At 31.7% G+C, this 24,349-nt stretch overlaps 2 protein-coding genes and 1 non-coding gene across 3 annotated transcripts; 2 read left to right on the top strand and 1 right to left on the bottom strand.

Moving 5' to 3' along the window:
• The first annotated feature begins 1,277 nt into the window (after window positions 1-1,277).
• On the top strand, window positions 1,278-8,703 carry LOC107020544 (eukaryotic translation initiation factor 4B1). The gene is made up of 3 exons (XM_015220951.2): window positions 1,278-2,500; window positions 6,454-6,957; window positions 8,260-8,703. Exons 1-3 carry the CDS (start codon window positions 1,320-1,322, stop codon window positions 8,282-8,284), a joined length of 1,710 nt encoding a protein of 569 aa, XP_015076437.1. The 5' UTR covers window positions 1,278-1,319; the 3' UTR covers window positions 8,285-8,703.
• A 1,602-nt stretch (window positions 8,704-10,305) lies between these two features.
• TRNAR-ACG lies at window positions 10,306-10,378 on the bottom strand. Its single transcript has one exon. It is a non-coding gene; the product is annotated as a tRNA-Arg (tRNA).
• A 7,244-nt stretch (window positions 10,379-17,622) lies between these two features.
• On the top strand, window positions 17,623-23,720 carry LOC107019256. Its single transcript, XM_027917197.1, has 10 exons — window positions 17,623-17,958; window positions 18,824-19,033; window positions 19,122-19,291; window positions 19,499-19,769; window positions 19,831-20,089; window positions 21,531-21,751; window positions 22,176-22,385; window positions 22,452-22,642; window positions 22,721-22,991; window positions 23,338-23,720. Exons 1-10 carry the CDS (start codon window positions 17,709-17,711, stop codon window positions 23,601-23,603), a joined length of 2,319 nt encoding a protein of 772 aa, XP_027772998.1. The 5' UTR covers window positions 17,623-17,708; the 3' UTR covers window positions 23,604-23,720.
• Window positions 23,721-24,349: the final 629 nt, after the last annotated feature.

Below are 24,349 nucleotides of genomic sequence, written 5' to 3'. Positions count from 1 at the left end.
TGAAGTAAATTTGTCCGCTGCTTGATTTATTTTTTCTAAACAATGGTTAAGATCAGAATTGATTATTGTTGTTTAGCCTTTTCACTTCCTCCTAGATATTCCATGGGGATTCAGAAACCGTTGATAGTATTAACAAAAGTTTTAGGTCACTTTCAGCTTGAAATTTGTCATATTTTTACTGTATTTGGTTTATTCATATTCATATCACAAATAAATCGTTTCATTTTGTCCATATTAAAGGAGTTCCAACGCAAAAATGATGATTTTTTACCTATTCAAATTCTTCGACAAAAAGGTCCTAACATACTACACAATTTGTGATTGCGAGTTTAAATTATTTTCATGTTTGAGTTCCATTTGGGGTTAGGTAGCTGGATAGAGTTACACAAATATTAATAATATGTGTATTAGTTATGCATATAATTGTTATGCAGGGTGTAATTATACATATATTAGTTATGCAAGGTTTCGTTATATATGTATTAGTTATGTAGGTATTAGTTATGTAGGATATAATTATGTAGAGATTACAATATATTAGTGAGCTAATTTTTATTTCTTAATTTCTAGCTAATATTTATTCTAAACAATAAAATAAACAATTATACAAATAACACATTAAAACTAAATAAATACCAATAGCTAAAATAACAAATAACTAAAAGTAAAGAGAAGTAATTTGTATTCAATATGATTAAACTATTAAGTAATATGTAATTTAAAATAAAACAAATAACATATAAGTAAAAAAATTTATTTTTAAGCAAAAACATAAAACCTGTATTTTTAACTAAAAAGAAAAGAATTAACAAGAATTCAAACAAAAAAATTAAAGTAATTAAGCAATTAACAAGGTAAAAAAAATCAAAGAAAAAAATTGATATTGATTTTTTAACATGTTAATTATTTGATTTGTGGTAATTACTATATTTAAGAGTAAATTAATAGGAGTGAATGTGTAATTTACCTTTTTAATACATGTATAACTAATATTCACATAATTTATTTCACTCTTTATCTCATATAAATTATACGTAAATTTCCTTATAAGTTATACAAGTATTGTTATGCACGATAACAAAAAAAGACAATCAAATACCATATAAAAATAATATATGAATAATTTTTGTACAACTAAAAGTTATATAGAATTAATACGTAAATATTGACGTGATAAAGAAACGAAATGAAGTGGGTGGTCCGGATATCTGGATTGGAGCCCCGACCTGCTGTAAATGTAAATAGAGGTTTGTTTTATATGTTGGGAAAAAAAAAGGAAAGTCTCATTTTAGAATTGAATTCATTTCCTCTCTTCGAAAATGTCGAAATCTCCATGGGGAAATATCGGCGCTTGGGCCGCCGAAGCCGAAAGGGCCGAAGCCGAGGAAAAGGAACAAGCCGCTGCCGAAGCTGCTGCTGCTGCCGCTGCTCCAACCGGCGCCGGCGCCGGGAAAGACACTCAGAGTTACCCTAGCCTAAAGGAAGCCGTTAACACCAAGCAGAAGAAGAAAACCAAGATGAGCTTACAAGAGTTCACGATGCAGAGCACCTACACACCTGCCGGAGGATATGGCTCCGGATCCACTAGCCGCTTAACTCCAGAAGAGATGCTCCGCCTTCCCACCGGTCCAAAGGAACGATCCGCTGAAGAAATGCAATATGGTCGTCTTGGTGGTGGGTTTTCTAACTATGGGTCCCGTGGTATGGGCCCACCATCCGGCCGGGGAAGAGATCGAGAGGCTGATGGTGACGGTTCTTGGGGTGGTAATCGGAGGTCGTATGGTGGATTTGACGATGATCGACGTGGTCCACCTTCTAGGGGTTCCGATTTTGATCAACCATCTAGAGCTGACGAGGTTGATAATTGGGCTTCATCGAAGAAATCCTTACCCATGCAATCACTGGATTCCGGTTCCGCCCGTTCCAATCGGTATGGTTCTCTCGGATCCGGAGATGGAATTTCTAGGGCTGATGGTGATGACAATTGGGGTGCTTCGAAAAAGTCCAATGTCGCCCCACCACCACAAGGGAGGCCTTGGTTCCCTGATTCCAGGCCTGAACCAGAGCGTTGGTCTCGTGAGGCAAACCATGAAAGGCAGAGATTGGTTCTGGATCCACCCAAGATGGAGACGGGAAGTGAAAATGTGAACGAGACTGTGGTGAAAGTGAACAAGCCTAATCCATTTGGGGCGGCGAGGCCACGGGAGGAGGTGTTGGCGGAGAAGGGATTGGACTGGAAGAAAATGGATAAGGAAATTGAGGTGAAGAAGGGAATTGGAAGTAGGCCAACAAGCTCACATTCAAGTAGGCCTGGGAGTTCACAGTCGGCCCGTTCTGAAGGCACAACATTGCAAGGGGGAATGGTGGAAGGTGGTGGAGTTAAAACTAAGCCGAAGGTTAATCCTTTTGGAGATGCAAAGCCTAGGGAAGTTTTGCTTGAAGAAAAAGGTTTAGACTGGAGAAAGATTGATTTGGATTTGGAGCATCGACGCGTTGACAGGTTTGGTTTCTTTTCCTACAATTAACACTTCTGAATTGGCTTGTTTAAGGCTGTCGTAAATTAGTTTTGATGCTTTCTAAATTGGTAAATTAAAATGGTCGTTGATTGGTGACTTGGTGCTATATTCATAGTTCCATACTGTGCAGTTGAGTTACTATCTTGGCTAGTAAGTTGGTAACTATAGTAATAGTATTGGCCATATTGGTATGTTATTTTTTTGGTAGATAAAAGATTTTGTTACCATACTGGAGTATTACAACATAATGAAAAAACTTTTAACTGTATAGTACACCTTCAGCAGAACAAGCCAGCAACCTACCACCTAAATACCCTCCCAGATAAAGTACGCAGTTCAAAGATTCAGCTTTAGTTTTAGTATGGTGTTTGAATTTCCTCCGCAGAACACCTCTTGAATGGCATCTTTTAGAATGTCGTCAGCATTTCTTTTTTATTCTGAAACATTCTCATATCTCTCTTGTGCCAGATATGATACACACATCCCGCCACAGCCATTCTTAAAATGCTGGCACTAGCAGATTTACCCTTAATATTAGCATTCATCCAACCCAGCTCCTCTTGACAGCCCATAATCTGTCTCCTGATCCCTTGCCATAGCAGTATCCTTCTCCAGATATAGGCAGAAAGTGCACGCGCGCACACAAAAAGATGGATGAGAAATGCTTTCAAATCCTGTTAACGCAAGGGCAAGCTTGGCTGACATGCCAATTAACAAGTCTATCTATTGTGTACAGCCTCCCCAGAGCAGCTACTCTCATGATGAAAATCCTTTTAGGTGCTTCATAGCTATTAAAAGTATTCTCCTCCAGGGTACTTTCTGGAAGTCACCGAGTAGTATTTAATTAATACAACTTTTTAATAGAAAGCAACTCCAGATATCACTAAACTCTCACAATTTCTTTTTGCAACGCCCATGGAAGTTTACCTGGGAATAATTTCCAAGATACTGGTATGTTTTCAAACTGTGTTAGTTACTTTTCTTCATTGGAGAATGAAGCCGATGTCAGAGTGGAGAACCATGGAAGCAAATGCTGGCTTATTACTGGATGATACTCCGTCCGACGCAAAATAAGTGGTGTTTTAGCTTTTTCGTTTTGTTTCAAAGTAAGTGTTGTTTTAGGGTTTCAAGAAGGAATTGATTTCATACTTCCAAAACTAGGGTTGTCTAAATTTTGCGTTGCTTCTTTGTGTAAACTGTAACAAACTTAACTCATCTGGTGTTATTGTGTTAAGAAAAAACAAACTATTTAACCTTCAAAACATATGCTATATGTGTGGCAATAAATAACCTTATAAAAAAGTGGCAGTAAGTTGTGAACTTTCTGATTTCGAACCAGAATTAATTTGAATTCAAGTGGATAACCTGCAAAAGAACCTCAATACCCTCGCTACCTCCCTTGCTGTCCTGCATACTTTAAGATGAAGGTTCTATTTACAGTGCATAGTTTAGGTGTGCTTAACATAGTGAACAGCACAATATTAAAGAGATGCTTTTACTCGAGGAACTGAAAATTTTGAAGGGGGCTGTAAATTTTTGCTTCTTCTTGGAACCTTGCAATTGTACATGAACTCAGGATACCGAGGCCATGTTTGACTAGCATACCACTTGTCTGTTTGATTAACAGTTAAGTGTGATTTGGTTCACATCACCAGCATACTCCTATTGCTGGTCATATATATAGAAAAGCTTACGTTATCCTAAGTTGCTCGGACATGGGTGCGCGTACCCAACACAGATGAGGATCCAAGGGTCGGATTCGGCAAAATCGAATTTCAAGGTTCGAGGGTGCGGATCCAGCTATGGTGATGTCTGTATACAGGATGCCAAAAAAAATTCAAAAATTTAAAAATAGAGCTATAAAGTTTTTTTCTGGAAAACTTACATGTATTTTGTAGAATTCAATCTCCAAGATGGGCATTTAACATAAATTAATTATAAAAAAACAATATCCTAATAATTAATTTAGAGGCGATCCTTCTTTTCTATGAGAAAGAAAAACATTTATTAGTAGCAATTGACCAAGAGGAAAAGCTAAAAAGTATTGAAGGTACGTCATTTCCCATGTCTTAAATCTGTTTTTATCTTTTGTTTTGAGAAATCAAATTCTAAATCTCTCCCCAAAATTTGTCCATGGAATCTAGTCCAAGTATTGGATGTGGGTTGACCAAATTCCGCTCTCGCACCCGTGTCGTGTTGACATGGGTTCGAATGCAACAATTAAGAGGCTGCCCAACTTAGACCTTATTAGACACGTTCTCGGGGAGGGAATTTTTCTCAATATTTCTTTTGATGACCGATAAATCCATCTGCCCCCCAGCGATTGGGACCAACCACAAATTTCAAAAGTTGGAGATAATGGGACCATTCTCTGCCCTTGTCTATACTACTCCCTCGGTCCCAATTTATATTACTCACTTTCCTTTTTAGTCAATCCCAAAAAAGTAATGACACAGGTCTATATTTAGTAACTATTTAACTTCAAAATTTTCATTTTACTCTTCGGGGAAGGGTCAAAAATGCCCTTGAAGTATTCAAAATAGCTCAAATATACCCTTGAACTATATTTCGGCTCAAATATACCCTTCCCGTCAAACTATAGGGTCAAAAATACCCTTCTCATTAACAGAATCTGTTAAATGCCACTTGGATGCCATGTGGATACCACATGACATGCCACATAAGCCATTAGAGTTTCACTCATGCCACGTAGACTAATAAACTTACCCCTAATCTGCCCTTTAATCTTAATTGTACCACATTTAATCTGCCCTTTCAAATGACAGGACATATGTAGATGTGGTAATATAAAGTGAAAGTTGTGCTATTTGATATTTGATATTAATATCCATCTTATTTCAAGTCAGCATGCTCGGATAGGAATTGTCATTTTGCAATATTTGTTAGAGAATGTTGTTACTCATTGTGCAAGTTGAAGAGTTTGCGTGGTTATATATTATATATACTAGAGACTATACCTGTTCCAATAGCAACACATAACTTCCTTTTTTCTGTCTTAGAAAGGTTAGACAATATTTTCTCTCTTCTTTTGTTCAAACACTACATTCTAACATAATTCATTTCTCAAATTTGATGTGATATCCTTTAAATATTATAAATTTATTACTCGGTACCTGTAATAGTGTGTAATCTCTTGGAATTAGTTGAGAGGTATGCTTAAGCTGGCCCGAACAGCACACTTATAAAAAAAAGAAACTACTACAATTGTTGTCACATTCCAAAACAAACTTCTTATTGAAGAACTCATCGCATTTCAAACTACTTCGTGAAAAAACTGTCTGCCAAACTCAATATTCGAATATTGTGCTCTTGATTGTCGCGCTGGTCAAATTTAGGGATGGAGTGAGTATATTTTAGTGTCCACTATTTATTGTGCTCTTGATTATCGCGCTGGTCAAATTTAGGGATGGAGTGAGTATATTCTAGTGTCCATAAGAAATAGTGGTTTCAGTTAGTGGGTGAAGCAAGAAATAGGTCCTCTTCACTCCTAATAGGATTCTATAATTGTTGCAAATTAGAAAGAAGATGGGCTGGTCTGGGCTGGGCTGGGTGCTCTGTTTGACTGTTTGTACCATTTACCTATCAAACATCCAAGAAAAAAAGAAGAATTGCACTCATACCCGATAAGCAGGAACCTCCTAAAGGAATTCTTTCAGCTGTAACCTCTTCATGTACAAGTCATCTTTGTAGAATTTAAAGTACGAGGTTAGGTGCTGTTTACTGTATTAAGAAAATACTCAAAAATGAGATATATCTGTATTGGTTATTTAGGGCTTCTGAAGTTTATCTAATCATTTATTATGGTCATTCCTTTTTGGTAATTCCTTGAGCAAAAAACAAAGAAAGAAATAAAAGAAAATGAAGAGACTTTAACCATATTATTTTTATATTTTTATTGATCACTTGAACATTTCAGACCAGAGACGGAGGAGGAAAAGAATCTGAAAGAAGAAATAGAGCAGCTCAGAAAGGAAGCTACAGAGTGTTCGGAGGAGGACAAGACTAATTTACGGAATGTGATTAATCAGAAAGAGAAGGACTTGGAGCTGCTGATCCGTGAATTGGATGACAAAGTCCGTTTCAGTCAGAAACCCATTCAAAGGCCAGGCTCTGGATCAGGCAGGGGTGCTGGACATCCAGATAGGAGCCTTTCTCATCAAGCATCTTATGAGGACCGTAGAGCTGGTGATCAGATGGACAGGCCTAGATCACGCGGTGGAGGAGATGCATGGGCAAGGCCAAGTGACCAAATGGAGAGGCCTCGATCACTTAGTGGTGCAGATGCATGGGCCAGGCCAAATGAACAGGTGGAGAGGCCTCGATCACGGGGTGGTGGAGATGCATGGGCAAGGCCAGGTGATGAGAGAAGATCTTTCCAAGGAGGCAGAGGGGGATATTTTGGCAGCCGAGAGTCTGATAGGTAGAACACTCTCTCTCTCTCTGTCCAGACACATTCACCAACACTTCCCATGCTTATTTTTCCTTGCAGCTATAAGTTTGTTTCTATTTGATGACACTTGTGTCTAATATTTATCTCGACTTGAACGGTCTTTCTGTCTCGGAAATCTGCCATGCATAGCATTCCTACTTATTTGATGACACTTGTGTCTAATATTTTTCTCGACTTGAACGGTCTTTCTGTCTAGGAAATCTGCCATGTATAAGCATTCCAAAAATCATTTTGGCCTTGTTTTTCTATATTTTATTCACTTTGGGTCTGTCAAGGATATAGGATTTTGCAGTACTATTTAAGTGGCGAATGCAAATTCAAACATGGTCCAGTCTAAAGTAATAGGAATTTGTTATTCGATACTGGATGGATGGATCCAAGAGGATTGTTGTTTTCAAGATGAATCTGTTTTCTGTGATAAATTTTATTTTTAAAACATCTGTTATCTCATTGATTCTCCAACCACATAGTGTTCTAGTGTTTCAAGATCTTACATGGAATTATCTTGCGGATAGTTTACTTTCAGGATTTGGTTTTCTGTGGGGGTTTTTTCCTTGTCATTGTAGGATTCTTTATGTTCTGAATTTTGGGGGGAAATTGTTGAGTTAGGTGGAAACATTTTCTTCTTTTGATGTCTGTATATAGCTTTTTTTTTTTTTTTTGGCATAGCTTGTTTTGGCAAAGAATTGAAATTACAGTAATATCAAGTGATTGATATACCTCAGTGAAGGTGTGATGAGAATTGCAGCTAGTGACATCCCTTTACCATTCCCTGAGAAATTGTGAAAAGAAAAGGCAGCACAAAATGTAAAATGCACATGTATGTGATTTATTTCTTTTATTAGTTCTGTTGACTGAATGTCTAAGATATTGCTGAAAGTCGACACAAGGATGAGCAGTGAGTTTTGAATATGTTGGAGTAACATATTTTCTTGAACACTGGAATTTCTTTCCGAGAATTTCCAGATGTGATGTTTACTTGTCCCAAAAAAAAAAAAATTCTTGATGTGATGTGAGTTGCCCTGCGGGCAAAGATATTCCAGTCTTGTCCTCCAGGGACTGCGTTTGCGAGTATTGAATTCCCACCAAGGGAAGAAATGATATGTGGGATGTAATGAGTTACTATGCACTCTACTCATCTGTTTTGGCATGTTATGCTAGATGTAGCAGATATATGCTACTCGGGAAGTGATTAATTTATTTTTCATGGTTTGATGCTTTCTGTTTCTCTGATATGCGATGTTGCTATTAACATCTTGCGTAATTTGGCAGGACAAGATCTGGGGACAAATGGTGATGTTCAAGTACTGTGGATTCTTTGGCCAATATTGCCTACTTTTTTTGTGCGCTCTGACAAATTAGAACAGAATAATATCGTTCGAGTTCCATCTTTTTTGGGTTTTAGTTTTGCTGCAAGGATGATGCTAGAATTACCGAGTGTTGATACGAGCGTTTTTGCAGTGGTTAATTGTCCCATGTCAAAGTTGTGTAAAAGTGCATTTTTCCTCCATTTCTCTTTGGAGGCAGGGTACCTGTTTTGTTTATTGCTCAAAACAACTAATGTAACGTGGAATTGTGCTCATACTTTTTTATCCTAATCTTTTTAGTAGGGAGAAACCTTTTAAAAGCTCTGCTTTTTTATTCAAACAATGGTTCCCATGTATTTAATTTTTTGTGCTTGATGTTCTATGAATGAGCCATTTAAGCATTTACCTACTTGCTGCTGCCATTAAGTACTAAATACACTAGCATGTAATCTTTTCTTTTTTTTTTAAATGGAGAACCCTGTCTTCTGATGCAAAGATTATAAGTTCCTGAAGTGTTTGAATTTCGAAAATCGAAAAGTGCTGACTTCAGTATAAGGCATCTGGTGTCATTTTTATTTTCTGTTTTATGGGTTTTATTGTTCAAGGGTGAACAGGGTGCTAGATAATGTATAGGTGCAAATGTAGCCTTTCATGATACAGAGTACAGATGTATCTTTTAAAATCTATCAAAATTTCAACAAATATTAGATCTGAATGTTTCAATGTTGAGAATCTTAAAATTTTAATCCTAGGTGTATTTTGGTCAAACTTGGGAAAGACTGATAGGTTTATTTGTCTATGAATAGGATAAACAAAACGAGCCCATTAAAAACATATACTATTTTTGATAGGATAAAAATTGACCTACTTATTGTATATTTGAAAAAATTATTCTTTATCAAGGTTATTATACACAACAACAGTTGCATAAACCAAGAAAGCTTATATAATATAGTGAAATATGCTAATAGAAGGTGCGTACCTATATCATCCATAGCAATGAACAACTAAAAACGAATTGTGTTGAGTCTTCCTTTTCTTTGGCTTATGACGGCTGACACCTTAACACTTCGTATGGATCATTGTTACCCATTGTGTCATAATGTATTGTATTGTATTGTACTCTATTGAATTGTATTATATGGTAGATACAATGTTTGGCTAGGCTGTATTGTTTGTCGTTGTTAAGTAACATTTTAATTATTTGATTTGATTGTATCGTACTGTATTCTAATTTACAAAATTTACTTAAATATCCTTAATTATTCTAGGTTAGGAGGTTTGACTATGTTTAAATAATTAAGGTAAAAGGTAAAATAGTATTTTGAAATATTACGTAAAGATATAATTAGAAAAAGAAATTAAGTAACAATGGGAACACACCAAATTGGTTGTTACATAAAATAGGGGTTTTCATTGTTACGTAACAACAAAGTTTAACAACACAGTACGATATATTTTAAGTAACAATCAAAACAAACATTGTAGGTATATTAACGATACAATACAATACAATGAGATAACAATGATCTAAACATAGTGTAAGAATAATTCATATTTATACGATCAAAAGTCTTAATCTAGTGTCTCTCCCTTGTTACAAGCTCACTGGTCTACAACAGACTTACACTATTACCCGCTTTTACATATTATATGAAATGGATATAAGTCCACATAAATACATGACCTTTGTCTTGTCCAATAATTATTAAATTATTACTCTCTCAAATTCAATTTGTTTTATCTATTTAAACTTAGTAGGTAACTTCGAAAATAAGTAAGACATTTGAATCATGTGATCTTAAATTAAAAATACGTATAATATATCAAAATATCCTTTAATTTTATGGTTATAAGAATATCATATGAAAAGTTGAAACCAAAGAGCTCATACCAAATAGAAAAGTAGCTCAATCAAATTGAAACGAAGAAAACAATATTCAGCCAGTTTTACTAAAACGTAATAATAATGTTAAATCCTTTTCGAAAAAGAGAAAAAAGTTAGAGGATTCGACTTCACTGGGGATCGAACCCAGAATCTCTGGTTTCGTAGACCAGCGCCTTATCCATTGGGCCATGAAGTCAACTTATGGTGGTGTGGAGCAAACAATCATATTTAAACAATATTTTACTATTTGAAATGTCAAATAAATCATACTTCCTCCGTCCCAATGCGATTTTTTGGATTCAATCAAGTCTATCGTTACCTTAAATTTTTTATATATCTTTTAATTATTTTGAAATATCGATTATTGTAACTTATAATATATATTTTTTCATTTAGGGATCCCCATTCATTCCTAGATTCCCGTCACTGCGGACTTATTGTCCCTACCTAACTACATGGTAGTGGTCTAGGGAGCGCAATTGCTAGAGCACGGGAGAATTAAGAGTAATGATTTCAACAAGAGCAGCATGTTGCTGGTAGGTGCGACTATGTGAGTTGACAACAATACACCGCGGTATGTGTGAGTCAAGATTTTACTTAGTGATCCGAAGGAGCAATTTGAATTACATACTTCACAAATATATAAATTTCATTTCAAATATTTGAAAATTCGTCGCATAAATTTTCAATTAAACATAAATTGTTTCACTCTCAAAAATTAAATAAATATTCTGAAAGGAATACAATCAGATTTCCTGTGATCACTAACAAATTAGAAATTTTTATTTTCTTTTCCTCCTTTAATGATTCAAATTTACAATCTTAGAATTTATTTTTTTTAAAAAAATGGTACATAGAAAAAGGCATCAACCATACCCCACAAATTATATGAGAAGATACAAAATACAAACATAGCAAATTTCTCAACATGCCTTTGTTTCTGCGTGTCCCAATAACTTTGACAAAATAATTGCTCAAATTATTTTTCTCTAGCAACACAATTCTTTTTATCTAGTCAATAAATAAAATCACAAGAAAATAAAAATAAGTACAAATATTCAGATGAGTTTATTCTAATCTATATAAGTAAAGGGATGTTTTTTTAAAAAAAAATAGTTAGTCGATCAATTTTTTTTGAACAATTTTTATATATAACAAACACAAAATTCATATTTGTATGATATAACAAAGTTTGTATAACTGCGCTCTATAGCAAACATAAATATGTATAATTCGCTATACATATGCAAAGAAACCTATTGTATAATTCGCTATACATATACAAAAGAAAACATTTTATACAAATCACTTGCAAATTTTGTGTGCGTATAAAACGAGAAAGAGAGAAAGACAAAAGAAAATTGGGCAGGGGAATATTTGTATTGTATAATTACAAGTGTGTAGGACGAAGATATATGTATTTGCAAGTGTATATATAATTTTCTCTCGCTTTATACAAACAGAAACACAATTTATACATTTCGTTTCTATTTGTATAAACGATAGAGGCGAGGGTGGTGAGCGAGATCTGGGAGAGTGAGGGAAACAAATATATATATATATATATATATATATATATACACACACAATTTTTTCTCGCTTTATACAAACAGAAACACATTTTATGCACTTGTGTTTGTATAAAAGTGAGAGGGAGCGAGCGAGAGAGGCAGAGATGGAGAGTGGCGAGCGAGAGTTTAAGGGAGAGAGGTGACTGAAAAATAATTTGCTATAGACCACAATTAAATCAAAGCGTGATTATAATATTTAATTTGATTTATTAGTTTGTCATTATATATAATTTTCTCTTTTTTTACCTCACTTAATTATAATCTTTTGTAGTGCTATGTTAATGCGTATAAATAATTTATAACAAATGCAAATGTATAAATATGAATTATATACATATTATACATGGTGTAATAAACATAAAAATATTTTTGGGGGCTAATGTATAGTGTAACAATTTCCAATTTTGATTTGACACAACTATCGGGTACTTGTACATAGGGGTGTACATGCCCGGGTTGGTTCGGATTTTTCAAATATCAAACCAAATCATTTGTGTTGGATTTTTAAATTTGTAAACCAAACCAAACCAATAAAATTCGGGTTTTTCAACTTCGGATTTTTTCGGGTTTCTTCGGGTTTTTCGAATTTTCGAATTTTTTGGGTAAAGTATTCATACAAACATATAATTTACTTGTACATCAAATATTTCTTTAGTCCTACCAAAATGCAACTATCTAAGTTATTTCTCAAGAAAATAGCAAAAAATATGATATGATTAACGACACTAAAATATCCAACAAAAAAAATAATAAAATCGCGTAAAAAATATTGTAAATTAATAAGTCATAATGAAATTGATGATAATTTAAAGTACTAAATCATGCTAAAATAAGTTTAGCAAGTATTAATTACATGACTAAACAATAAAAGAAAGTAAAATTAGATCATGTATTTTAATTGTCTAAATCTATGTAAAACTAAAAAATAAATATTCAATATTATTGTCATTCTTAGTGTTGAATTGATTTTCTTTTTGCATTAATATTAATTTGATTTTTATTTAAACTTTATTATAATTACCAACATGTATTATGAACTATAATCTTTATTAGATCATTAAGAATTTTAACTTGGGAAAATACCCAAGTACCCCCTCAACCTATGCCCGAAATCCCAGAGACACACTTATACAGTAGTAAGGTCCTATTACCCCCCCTGAACTTATTTTATATGTAATTTTCTACCCCTTTTTAGCCTACGTGGCACTAGTTCGAAAAAAAAGTCAACCATCGTTGGGCCCACAAGATAGTGCCACGTAAGCTAAAAAGGGGTAAAAAATTATTAATAAAATAAGTTCAGGGGGGTAATAGGACCTTAGTATAGTATAAGTGTGTCTCTGAAATTTCGGGCATAGGTTGAGGGGGTACTTGGGCATTATCCCTTTTAACTTCCAAACATGAAATAAATATATTAAAAGATAAACGAAAAAAGCTCAAACATGCCCCTAAACTATTCGAAACTTTTGACCCAATAGTTTGACGGGAAGGGTAGTTTTGAGCCCAAATATAGTTTAAGGGTAAATATGAGCTATTTTGGATAGTTTAAGGGTACTTTTGACCCTTTTCCTTTTAGTCTATATGGCCGTGAAAATCTATTGGGGTGCCATGTGGCATCCACATGGTATTTTACAATTTTCGTTAATTAGAAGGGCACTTTTGACCCAATAGTTTGACGGAAAGGGTAGTTTTGAGCCAAAATATAGTATAAGGGTATATATGAGCTATTTCAGATAGTTTAAAGATAAAAATTATGAAAAAGTATAAGAGATATTTTAAAATTATATCAAAATAGATATTTTTACGTATAAAATAAAATTTTAAAATTATATATATAATGTCGAGTTGGTTCGGTTGGTTTTTTTAAGTTGAAACCAAACCAACCCAAATATAGTTGGTTTTTTTTCCAACATCAAACCAAGTCAAACCAAACCATTAGTCGATTTTTTTTTGGTTTGACTCGATTTGCGATTTGATTCGATTTTGTATACACCCCTACTTGTACAAATATCTAGACAATTAATTAAGGTGAGCAAAAATGATCCTAAACGCCATTGTTATTATTATGTTTTGGCATAATATATAAATATATTATAGATAGATAGATATACATTTAAATTAGTATGGAATTGAACAAATCGACAAATATCTTAAGTGACAATTCTACATATTATGTGTCGTCCTATGTGTATCATGCTATATAAAATATGCGTGTCTACTTAATTAATTTAAAATAATTAAATATATTCGTATAAATCTAAAATTAAAAAATATACTTGTCAACGAAAGTCAAATTAAATATCATATATATTATGAAAAAAAAAAATAAGGAAACCAATTAGCTAGGGAGGAGTGCAAGACAGCTGATAAGAAATCACATGCTACACAGTTCACAGGTCCCCGCCTAATGGCTCTTTTGGTGAATAAATTATGTCAGAATTTGTTATTTTAGAATTATTATGTTTATTTTAATGAAGATAGAAAAATACTAATATAATTTTATAATAATTGATCTTGAGATAAAGATAAGTTATTATATATATGTATATCTCAATCAAATATGACATAAAATTATCTTTTATCTCTCGTATAATGCGAATAATCCTTTCTTTTTTCTCAAATAGTAGTTTTTTTTCCTTCCCCTTTTCACTTTCTGCGCATGCAAATGGTGTGGTACCATTGCTTTTCCACACACTACCAATTGGATATTACAAAGTGATATGACTTCATATTATATTCCACAAAATTAATTATAATATGTACCGTATATAACGCATTGTGTAATTTCTTGCTATAATTGAATTCACTTTAATTGATAATATCTCAGAATAATGCAGCTGAAACATGATTGATTTATTGACGATTTTCATCATCATACGTAAAATCTTGAGGTTTACAAGATGAAATTAATTTTTTAAAAGAAGTGGTGCAATTCGAAATTCTGCTACTTATACTAAGATTTATTTATTTTTAATTTATAGTAAATTATATAATGTTCTATATACGCATTCTCTTTTGAAGATTTCAAAGATGTTAATCTTATAATATACTATCCTTTCATTTAAAGTTATGTGACGAAAAAATTTCTTCTTGATTAAAAAATCTCTATTTTTTTATTCCATGTATTATTAAAAATTAACTAAAACAAGTATAAAATTTGAATTTATAATATTAAAATTCGGAATCCACCTCCAGATAACTAGTCATCTTTATCAATAATAGCGAAAAATTATTACCAAGGATTTAGTGCAATAGATGAAATTACTCCTTTCTTAATCAATATAAAAAATTTTTTAATAGGAAACACTTCCTCCCCGATAAAACTCTATGCGATATATATTTAAAATAATCAGAGTTTACTATGAATATCGACTCGATAAAAAGGATGTCTTTTTGTGCTCCAATGGAATGTGTACCAAAAAGTTTCTATAAAGGCTGAAGCAAGTACCGCAAGTTGCCAACAAAAGTCTTTGATTTGTTAGGTTTACATTTCTAAAAATAGAGAGATAACAAATACTACCAATAAGCTTATATCACTCACCCTATTAATAATCATCCAATCACATCTTACGCAAGTAGTATTTATAATTTACGTATTTCGTAAAATATTATACATATGTATTAAAAATATTCATTAAATGTGTACACGAATTAAATTTAGAATCAATTACTAATTACTGTATATCAAAGATTGATACTGGATTGGAATTTTTAAACAAGTACTAAGGGATTGAGCATATTGAGAATAGACCAGTTGAAATATAATAAATCAATTGTATTTTTTTTTTGTTGGTATACTTTTGTATTAACATATTCAATTGTTATGATCTATGCAACTATTCAACTGATACATTTATAAAAAAATATATATATTCAAGTGTATCCATGCATTTAATTGTTTGTTATACATTTTATTTATATATTTATATTTGCATCAAATTTTGTATACTTATGTATTTGTGTTGAAAGATAAGTACGTACCATATATATTTGTATTCATAATTTCATATGTTTTTGAATTGAATGATAAGGACTAACTACATTCCACATATGTATACTTTTCAAGAGTTAAAATTTTTAGAATTTTTATATTTTTGCTAGTATTTGGATTCAACTATTAAATAATTATATTTATATGCATTTTGCATTTAGGTATAAGTTTTCTTTTTTATAATTTTCATCAATAAAAATGAATACAACAACACGTTTGACTCAAATGAAAATAATTAAATCACACGCAAACAAAATACATCAAGATATTTTAATGCATTAGATATATAGAAAGACTTGATAATTTTTTACCACAAAAGTGAACAATTGCTTGACTCAATGAAACAACTAAATAAAAGAACATTTAGCAATATTTTTTCCTACAAATGACCATATAAGAATATAATAAGAAAATTGAATACATACAACTGAATATAAGAAAAATTATGTTAGTATAAAAATGAAGATATAAGAAATTTGGTAACATTTAAATAAAAGTGAGTCATAATGAATACAAAGATAACTCAAAATGAATAAAAGAATTTGACAGATTTTATCCTTGATTTTAAATTCATCAGAATATCAATGAAACATTTATATTCTAGAGTCCAATTTGAAATAAGAATATTATTAAAGAGTAATTTATTTGAATTCATACATCTTCTACTTAATTTAATACATTTGTATTTTTTTTTTGGTAGAAAATCATTAAAAAAAATTATATAATTGGATATAACAAATAGCAAACTAAATATACAACTGCAAATTATAAATATTGAAGATATAGTTAAGAATTGTTAATTAAAATCTAATGTTAGCTATTTCTTATATAAAAAATAACTCTTTTTTTTTTTAACATACACTAAATTCTAACCTGACCAAATTTGTCCTTTCATAATAATCTCAAACCTCGTGAACTTGGACCCCAACAATAGTTCTTTTCCATAATAACCTCATCATATTTATCTATTTATCGTTATTTTCTATGTGTTCTTTTTATAATTTTGATATTTCCAGCTCGAATTATTTGTCTTTTAAGTATAATATTCTTAATTAATTAATTTAAATAAATAACTAGGATATTCTGAAAATGTTAAATTTTTAATTCATTCATTTCATAATTAATAATTAAGGATAAAAATAATAGGAAATAATACATGAATTAATATATTTTAAAAAATAATTACTGATTTTTAGCGATACTTTTTGTTTATTACCATTTATAGTAATACTGTGATAAATTTATAATATGTATTAAAAGTGAATTATGTATGCAATATATTTAAATTATAATTGTTTTTGAAACATATTATCTTTGTTTCCTAAAAAATGTCACATTGTATTATAAGTGTATTAAAATGTATGATAAATGTATTATCTATCATTAAAACTTGTATTATATGTGAATAATAAATTGTTCTTTGTAATATGTATTAAACTTGTATTATAAATGAATTAAAAGTAATCAAGTGAAAAATATGTTATTGCTATAAATGGTAAATAATTTTTTATCATGATATATTTATGTAATTTTCCAAATTAATAAACTCATTATATCAATACTTATTTTCTTAATAGATATTTTAATTTAATAATAAATAAATAATAATGGACTGAGGGAGTATTTAGAGATGAATTTGCATATATCAAACTAATTTTATTTGATAATTTTTGCCTTCTATGAGCAACAAAATAATAACATTAGTATTTAGGTCCATTTATATATTTATCACCTTTTATTAGTAACAATTTTCACTTGTCTTAATTAATTTATTTTTTATGAAAGTTATTTTTTTTTTTTACATAAAATTAAACCATAGTACTCGACCCACGTCATTTTTCTTTTTTGCATTTCTTCCCCTTCATATAGTATTAATAATTATAATCTCATCATATCCATTTAGCAACTTCAACTTCTTTCTTTTTCTTCTTTGTTTTAAATAGAAAATAATAAATACAATTTGTCTTATGGAGCTTACTAATAATTACTCAAAAAATGTGTTTCTTCTAGTGTTGCTAATTGTATTTCCATTTTCAAGTGATGCTAAGAGCAACTCACCGTGTCATTTTCCGGTGGTTTTCAACTTCGGCGACTCAAACTCCGACACCGGTGGATTGTCGGCGGCATTTGGTCAGGCTGGTCCACCCGCCGGAGAGACATATTTTGGTGCCCCTGCCGGACGGTACTGTGATGGTCGTCTTGTTATTGATTTCATTGGTAATTATTAAAATATCACTTATTGATTTATCTTTTTAATTTGCTTGAACGTCTTTTAAAAATAATCTTTCTAATTTAAAAGGATAGTAATAAAATTCGCGTAAGTTACACTTTTTATCAGATTTTACTGAAATTGTTATTTCTCAATATGGACTAATATCAACAAATTAAAGTTTTTTACTTTAAAACTATTTTACTACGAAGTTTTTCTTACTATTTTATGTTATGCTTGGAATTTCGAAAATCAACTAAATGTTCTTTACCAATTTTTTTATATGATTATTAAAATATCTTAAGTTTTTATTTAATATTTTGTACTTAATTTTTAGATTATTATAAAAAAAATTAGTTAAAAATAGAAAAAATTTATATCAAAGTTCATACTAAAAATTTCAAATTTAAATCTCCATATTTTAACTATATCATATAAATCAAAACTAAAAAAATAGTGAAATCATCTTTGTATTGCTGTTCACGTTTAGAGTATTTTTTTTCGTTTTAATACGGATTCAACAAATTCAAATTTATCAGTTCTAAAATCTATTAAAGAATAAAATAATAATACTTCTTTAATTTTTAAATCTCAAACTCGAGGCGAACCATTAAAATTGTAGTCAGACTAGCGGTGGGGAAGGGAAAATGTGACATATTTTTGTTTGTATTAGGTAGGTTTATTTCATAGGCTGAATAAAAAATTCACCGATGCTAAAAATTAACACTCTTTATTAATATTATATATATTTATTATTACTAAAAAATATTTTATTATAATATCACTAGTTATGCTACCGGATTTGTTTGGTATATATGAAGATTTTAAAAATATTTTCATGTTCAATTGGTAAAATATTGTGGATTTTTTCAGCTGAAAGTTTAGGATTACCATACCTAAGTGCATTCTTAGATGCATTGGGTTCAAATTTCAGTCATGGAGCCAATTTTGCCACAGCTGGTTCAACAATCAGACCACAAAACACAACTCTTCATCAAAGTGGTTTTAGCCCCATTTCATTAAACGTTCAGAGTTACGAATTCAACGATTTCCTTCATAGATCACAGATTATTCGTAACAAAGGTAATAAAAATCTATACGTTCATACTTTGTGTAGTAGTCTAAATATTTCTTGTTTCTTAATTTATTTATTTTTCAATAACGTGTACAGGGGATGTGTTTTGTAAGTTGATGCCTAAGGAGAAACATTTTTCTGAGGGGTTATACACATTTGACATTGGACAAAATGATTTAACTGCTGGTTACTTCAGTAACATGTCCACTGATCAAGTTAGAGCTTATGTTCCTGATGTGATCGATCAATTCAAAACCGTTATTCAGGTACATTGATTTACCTCATAATTTAACTGTATAATGAGATCAATGTTTTCCTTATAAGGCTTAAACAATCTTTCTCTTTCTCTGTTTGAGCTTAGGTCCAAAATTTAATTTTACCTGGTATCAGAGCAGTATTCATTTTTGAGCTTCCAAATTAAAATTGTCCAAGCACCAGAGTGATGATGACGATTTTTCATTGGTCAATTGCAGGGTATATATAGTCGCGGTGGTAGATATTTTTGGATACATAACACAGGTCCAGTTGGTTGTCTACCATACGTATTAGATCGTCTGTTAATAACAGCAGGGCAAGTTGATAAAGCAGGCTGTGCTGCTCCTTTCAATGAAGTGGCTCAATATTTCAATGCTAAGTTGAAAGAAGCAGTGATTCAGCTAAGAAAAGATCTTCCATTAGCTGCTCTTACCTATGTTGATGTCTATTCAGTCAAGTACGAACTCATCTATCACGCTAACAAGCACGGTATGTAAACATCTTGAACTATTAAATTCTGTTGAACTCGTAATTTACCCCTTTATTATAGGATTTGAGCATCCATTACAAGCTTGTTGTGGGCATGGAGGAAAGTACAACTTCAACATAAATCATGGATGTGGAAGCAAGATAAAGGTGAAAGGAAAAGAAACAATATTGGGAAAATCATGCAAAAATCCATCAAAAAGAATAAATTGGGATGGTGTACATTTCACAGAGGCTGCTAATAAATGGGTGTTTCAACAAATTGTGAATGGTTTATATTCAGATCCACCATTTCCCTTGAATATGGCATGTCATAAAAAATAAGATTAGTTATTGTACTAATTGGATAAATTAGTTAACCACTTTTTTAGCTTTATGGATCAAATGGATATTGAGATATTTTGTTGGTGTATTATTAGATTAGATCTAGAAACTAAATAATTTTTCAATTTCAAGTAAGAATCTTAGCTTTGATTCTAATAAACCGATTTCTATTCATGCAAATGTACATTTTTATATCATTAGATAGATTTTGTTTCTATTTTTTAAAATTTGTGCAAATATAATTCTTGATAAATTACTCTCAACGCTAGACTCCATGTTTTTTTTAAAAAAAAATGTTTAGTTATAGTGTCCATGTTTATATGGAATATAAAAACAATTTATTTAGCCCGTAATTGAGTTTTTTCAAAATAAAAGTTTGAATTGAGTAATTTTATAAATGAAAATGAATTTAGTACATAAATTATCAAAATTCAATAAACTTACCAAAAATTTTAAATTGTGATTTAAATATATATTTTTTAGACGATGATCTAATAGATCTCGAAGTCAAAAGAGGATCTTCTATTAAAAAAAATATTGCAAAAAAAGGACCACAAACGAAAATCATAACTTGCTTGGTTGCTTTTAGTCTCTTGATTTTTTGTTGTTATTTTCATTTTCAACTATAAAATTGAGCAATGATTTATTGAACGACGGAAGTAAAGTTGTGTTGACACTCAATATCATTTTGTTTGCCTTTTTTTTTTCAAATTCTCGTTGGTATAGATAAGTATTGTTTCACAAATTAATGTTATCATGAAAATAAAATGACTTACGAATTGAATAGAATAAAATATATTTTTGTTATAAATTCATCGAATGAGTGGATAGTCCATAAGGTTGGTACATGAACAACCATCCATATTTCAGTAGATTCATGAACCGTTTTGGTTAAGAATGTATCTATTTATTATGATACTTAATATGGTGACTTTTGAACTGATTTCTCACTCTATAAATAGGATTGTTCATTCACTATTGTATGATATACATATGAAACTTACATACACTTGAATAAGAAGAAAATTCCCTTTCTTCTATCTACTTCTCTTGTCTTCTTCTCTTTATAATTATATTCTTATGAGCTTGATTTTATAACAATTTTTAAATTTTTTTATCTCTCATTAAGATATGTTAGCAAAATAACAGAAAAAAATTGACTGCATAATTTGAGGACCCTATGGTGAATGGTCAATTTAAATATTAGGTAACTGGGTTAGTACAGGTCGAATCCCATGTACATAGATTTTGTCAATTTTTTAAATTTTAAAAAAATAATCATGTCATAATTTCCTTAAATTTAGTAGAATCAGATAGTCTTTCAAGCAATAATTAAAAAAAGACTACAAATTAGTCTCAATCTTGAAAAATGGAAAGCCAAAAAAAAAAAAAAAACCCTTTTATATGTTTGGTATCTAATGTAACAGAATATTTGTGAAGCAAAATGGTAACACAAATCTTGATTCTAATTTTGTGTTTAGTGCCAACCCAAATCTTAGGCAATTGCAAATTTGCAGCCATTTTCAACTTTGGTGACTCAAACTCAGATACTGGTGGCCTTTCAGCAGCATTTGGAGAAGCTCCTTATCCCAATGGTGAAACTTTCTTTCATGCCCCTGCTGGTCGATTCTCCGATGGTCGTCTCCTTATTGATTTCATTGGTAAATCTAAAATCTCATTTTATTACTAATCGATTGTTACATAGTTTGTAGCATTAAATTTAATAAACACATGTGTTCGTGAAATAACATGACTCTATGGTTAATTTTGCTACCTTTTGTAGCGCACAGGTTAAAACCCCAACTCCTGCATTTTTTCTTCTTTTGCTGGAAAATGTTTTCCTCGAATGATATACTAAGGTGTTTGGTTACTAGGAAAGATTTTTTGTTATACCTAACACAACCTTGAGACAGATATTATAAGAAAACTGTGAATTACATGAGAATTTTCATACTGATCTCCAGAAAAATCCTCACGTAATTCACATTTTTCTTATAGTGAGAAAGACAAGTTTTTGTTTTGTTGTTTTTATTTGTTTGATCAGCTTCTGATGCTTTTTTTTGTACCTGATTTTTGAATTGCCAGCTGAAGGCTTAGATTTGCCTTATCTTAGCGCGTTTCTTGATTCGATTGGTTCCAACTTCAGCCATGGAGCTAATTTTGCCACAGCAGGATCAACCATTAGACCTCAAAACACAACCATGGCTCAGAGTGGATACAGTCCAATTTCACTGGATGTACAAGGTGTTCAATTCTCTGATTTTCATACAAGATCACAAATAATTCGCCAGAAAGGTACTAGCTTTATTGCGTAAACTGCAGATGAAAATAGTATGATTTTATTTCTGAGACAGGCTAGAGGTTTTGTTATTTCTAACACAGGAAATGTCTTTGGCCAATTGCTGCCAAATGAGGAAGATTTTTCTCAAGCATTGTACACGTTTGATATCGGACAGAATGATCTCACTGCTGGCTACAAGCTTAATATGTCCACTGATCAAGTGAAGGCTTATGTTCCTGATTTGCTCTCTCAGTTATCCAATGTTATAAAGGTCAGTAAAAGTAAACCAATCTATATTAGTTATCTACTTATATTCTCTAAGAGTTTTGTTCATTTTCTATAAATGCAGAAAGTATATGCAAAAGGCGGTAGATCATTTTGGATTCACAATACTGGACCAGTAGGTTGTCTACCATACGTTATGGACCGCTTTATGACCACAGCAGCACAAATCGATAAGTATGGTTGTGCTAATCCCTTCAATGAAGTGTCAAAGTACTTCAACCTTCTGTTGAAGAAAACTGTTGTTCAGCTCAGGAAAGAACTTCCTTTAGCTGCATTCACTTATGTTGATGTCTACTCGGTTAAATACTCGCTCATCGGTCATGCAAAGAAGCTAGGTAATCTTATCATCTAACATTTTTATCTTGAACTTGAATTCATTTTGATCTTTTTCATGGTATTAACTTCTAGATTTTGAAGTCTTATGTAAGTAAAAAACTTGCAGACTGTAGTACTAGTTATTCTTGGATCAAAATTTTCACAAGTTATGTGGCAATGTTTAAGAACACAACATTAAAGGACATTTTGTTACATTTTATGTATCTTTATGTCAAGACCACAAGATTAAGTCTTCTTTACTTTTTTAAACTCCCCGTGTCAAGTCAAAACCAGACAAACGAATAACGAATTGAGATGGAGGGAGTAACTAGAAATGAATATTTAAAAGTTCTATATAAATGACAGGATTTGAGAACCCATTCCTAGCTTGTTGTGGTCATGGTGGGAAGTACAATTACAACAGATTCATAAAATGTGGAAGCAAGAAAGTGGTGAACGGAAAAGAGATAGTGATCGCTTCTTCATGCAAGGATCCATCAGTTCGGGTTAATTGGGATGGAACTCACTTCACAGAAGCAGCTAATAAGTGGATATTTGATCAGATTGTTAACGGCTCGTTTTCAGATCCTCCAATTCCTTTGAGTTTGTCCTGCAACAGAGTTAACCATTGAATGTTTACTCTTTTACATACCGTCTTATGTTTCCTTCCTATTTGATTTTTATAGGATTGAATAATCTCCTCTGGTTCATTAACTACATATAGTTTGATGAGTGTCATTTGACTGAAATACAACCTTATTCATTCACTAGTAGCTGAGAAAAGGTTTGAGGATACTAATGTTCAACTTTTCACCTTACTTTTTTCTTTCAATACTATGACGATTCATTTCACCTTGAGACTGCTCCGGCTTCATGCATTTTCGTGTTTTATATGGAACAACATCTTGAGTTCTTAAGTCCGTGGTTTTAAAGTACAAAAAGGAGGTATAAAGATGGTAACGTGTGGCATGAAATCACTATTGGAGCTTGTGAGAGTCTAATTTGACAAATGTACCAGCGTTATTCTGCAATTTTACTGTCACAACCTGCAATGAACCAACTCCTGTTTCGATTTGTAACTGCATTTGAATAACTAAAGCTCTTTAAATAGTTGCACACTGTCTAGCTTTCTAAAGGATTTATACATAAGTATCAGCCTCATTAGGAACAAACTGTTTTTGTTCTGCATCTATCCTGAACAAGTATTTTGCACCCAAAATATGTCACATTAGTTAACATATTTTGCACCCAATGTCGCATCCACACCCCTCTCTCAACATGTAATCATGGTAGTAGAGTCACTTCAAAGCAGAGACTTTCATCAAACGAGTAAAAACTTACCAAATCAATATTGAACAAGTAAAAACTCACCAAATCA

This window comes from Solanum pennellii, chromosome 5 (assembly GCF_001406875.1).
Source record: "Solanum pennellii chromosome 5, SPENNV200".
NCBI classification, from domain to species: Eukaryota; Viridiplantae; Streptophyta; class Magnoliopsida; order Solanales; family Solanaceae; genus Solanum; species Solanum pennellii.
Note: the sequence above shows the minus strand (reverse complement) of the source record. Positions and strands in the feature narration are given on the sequence as shown.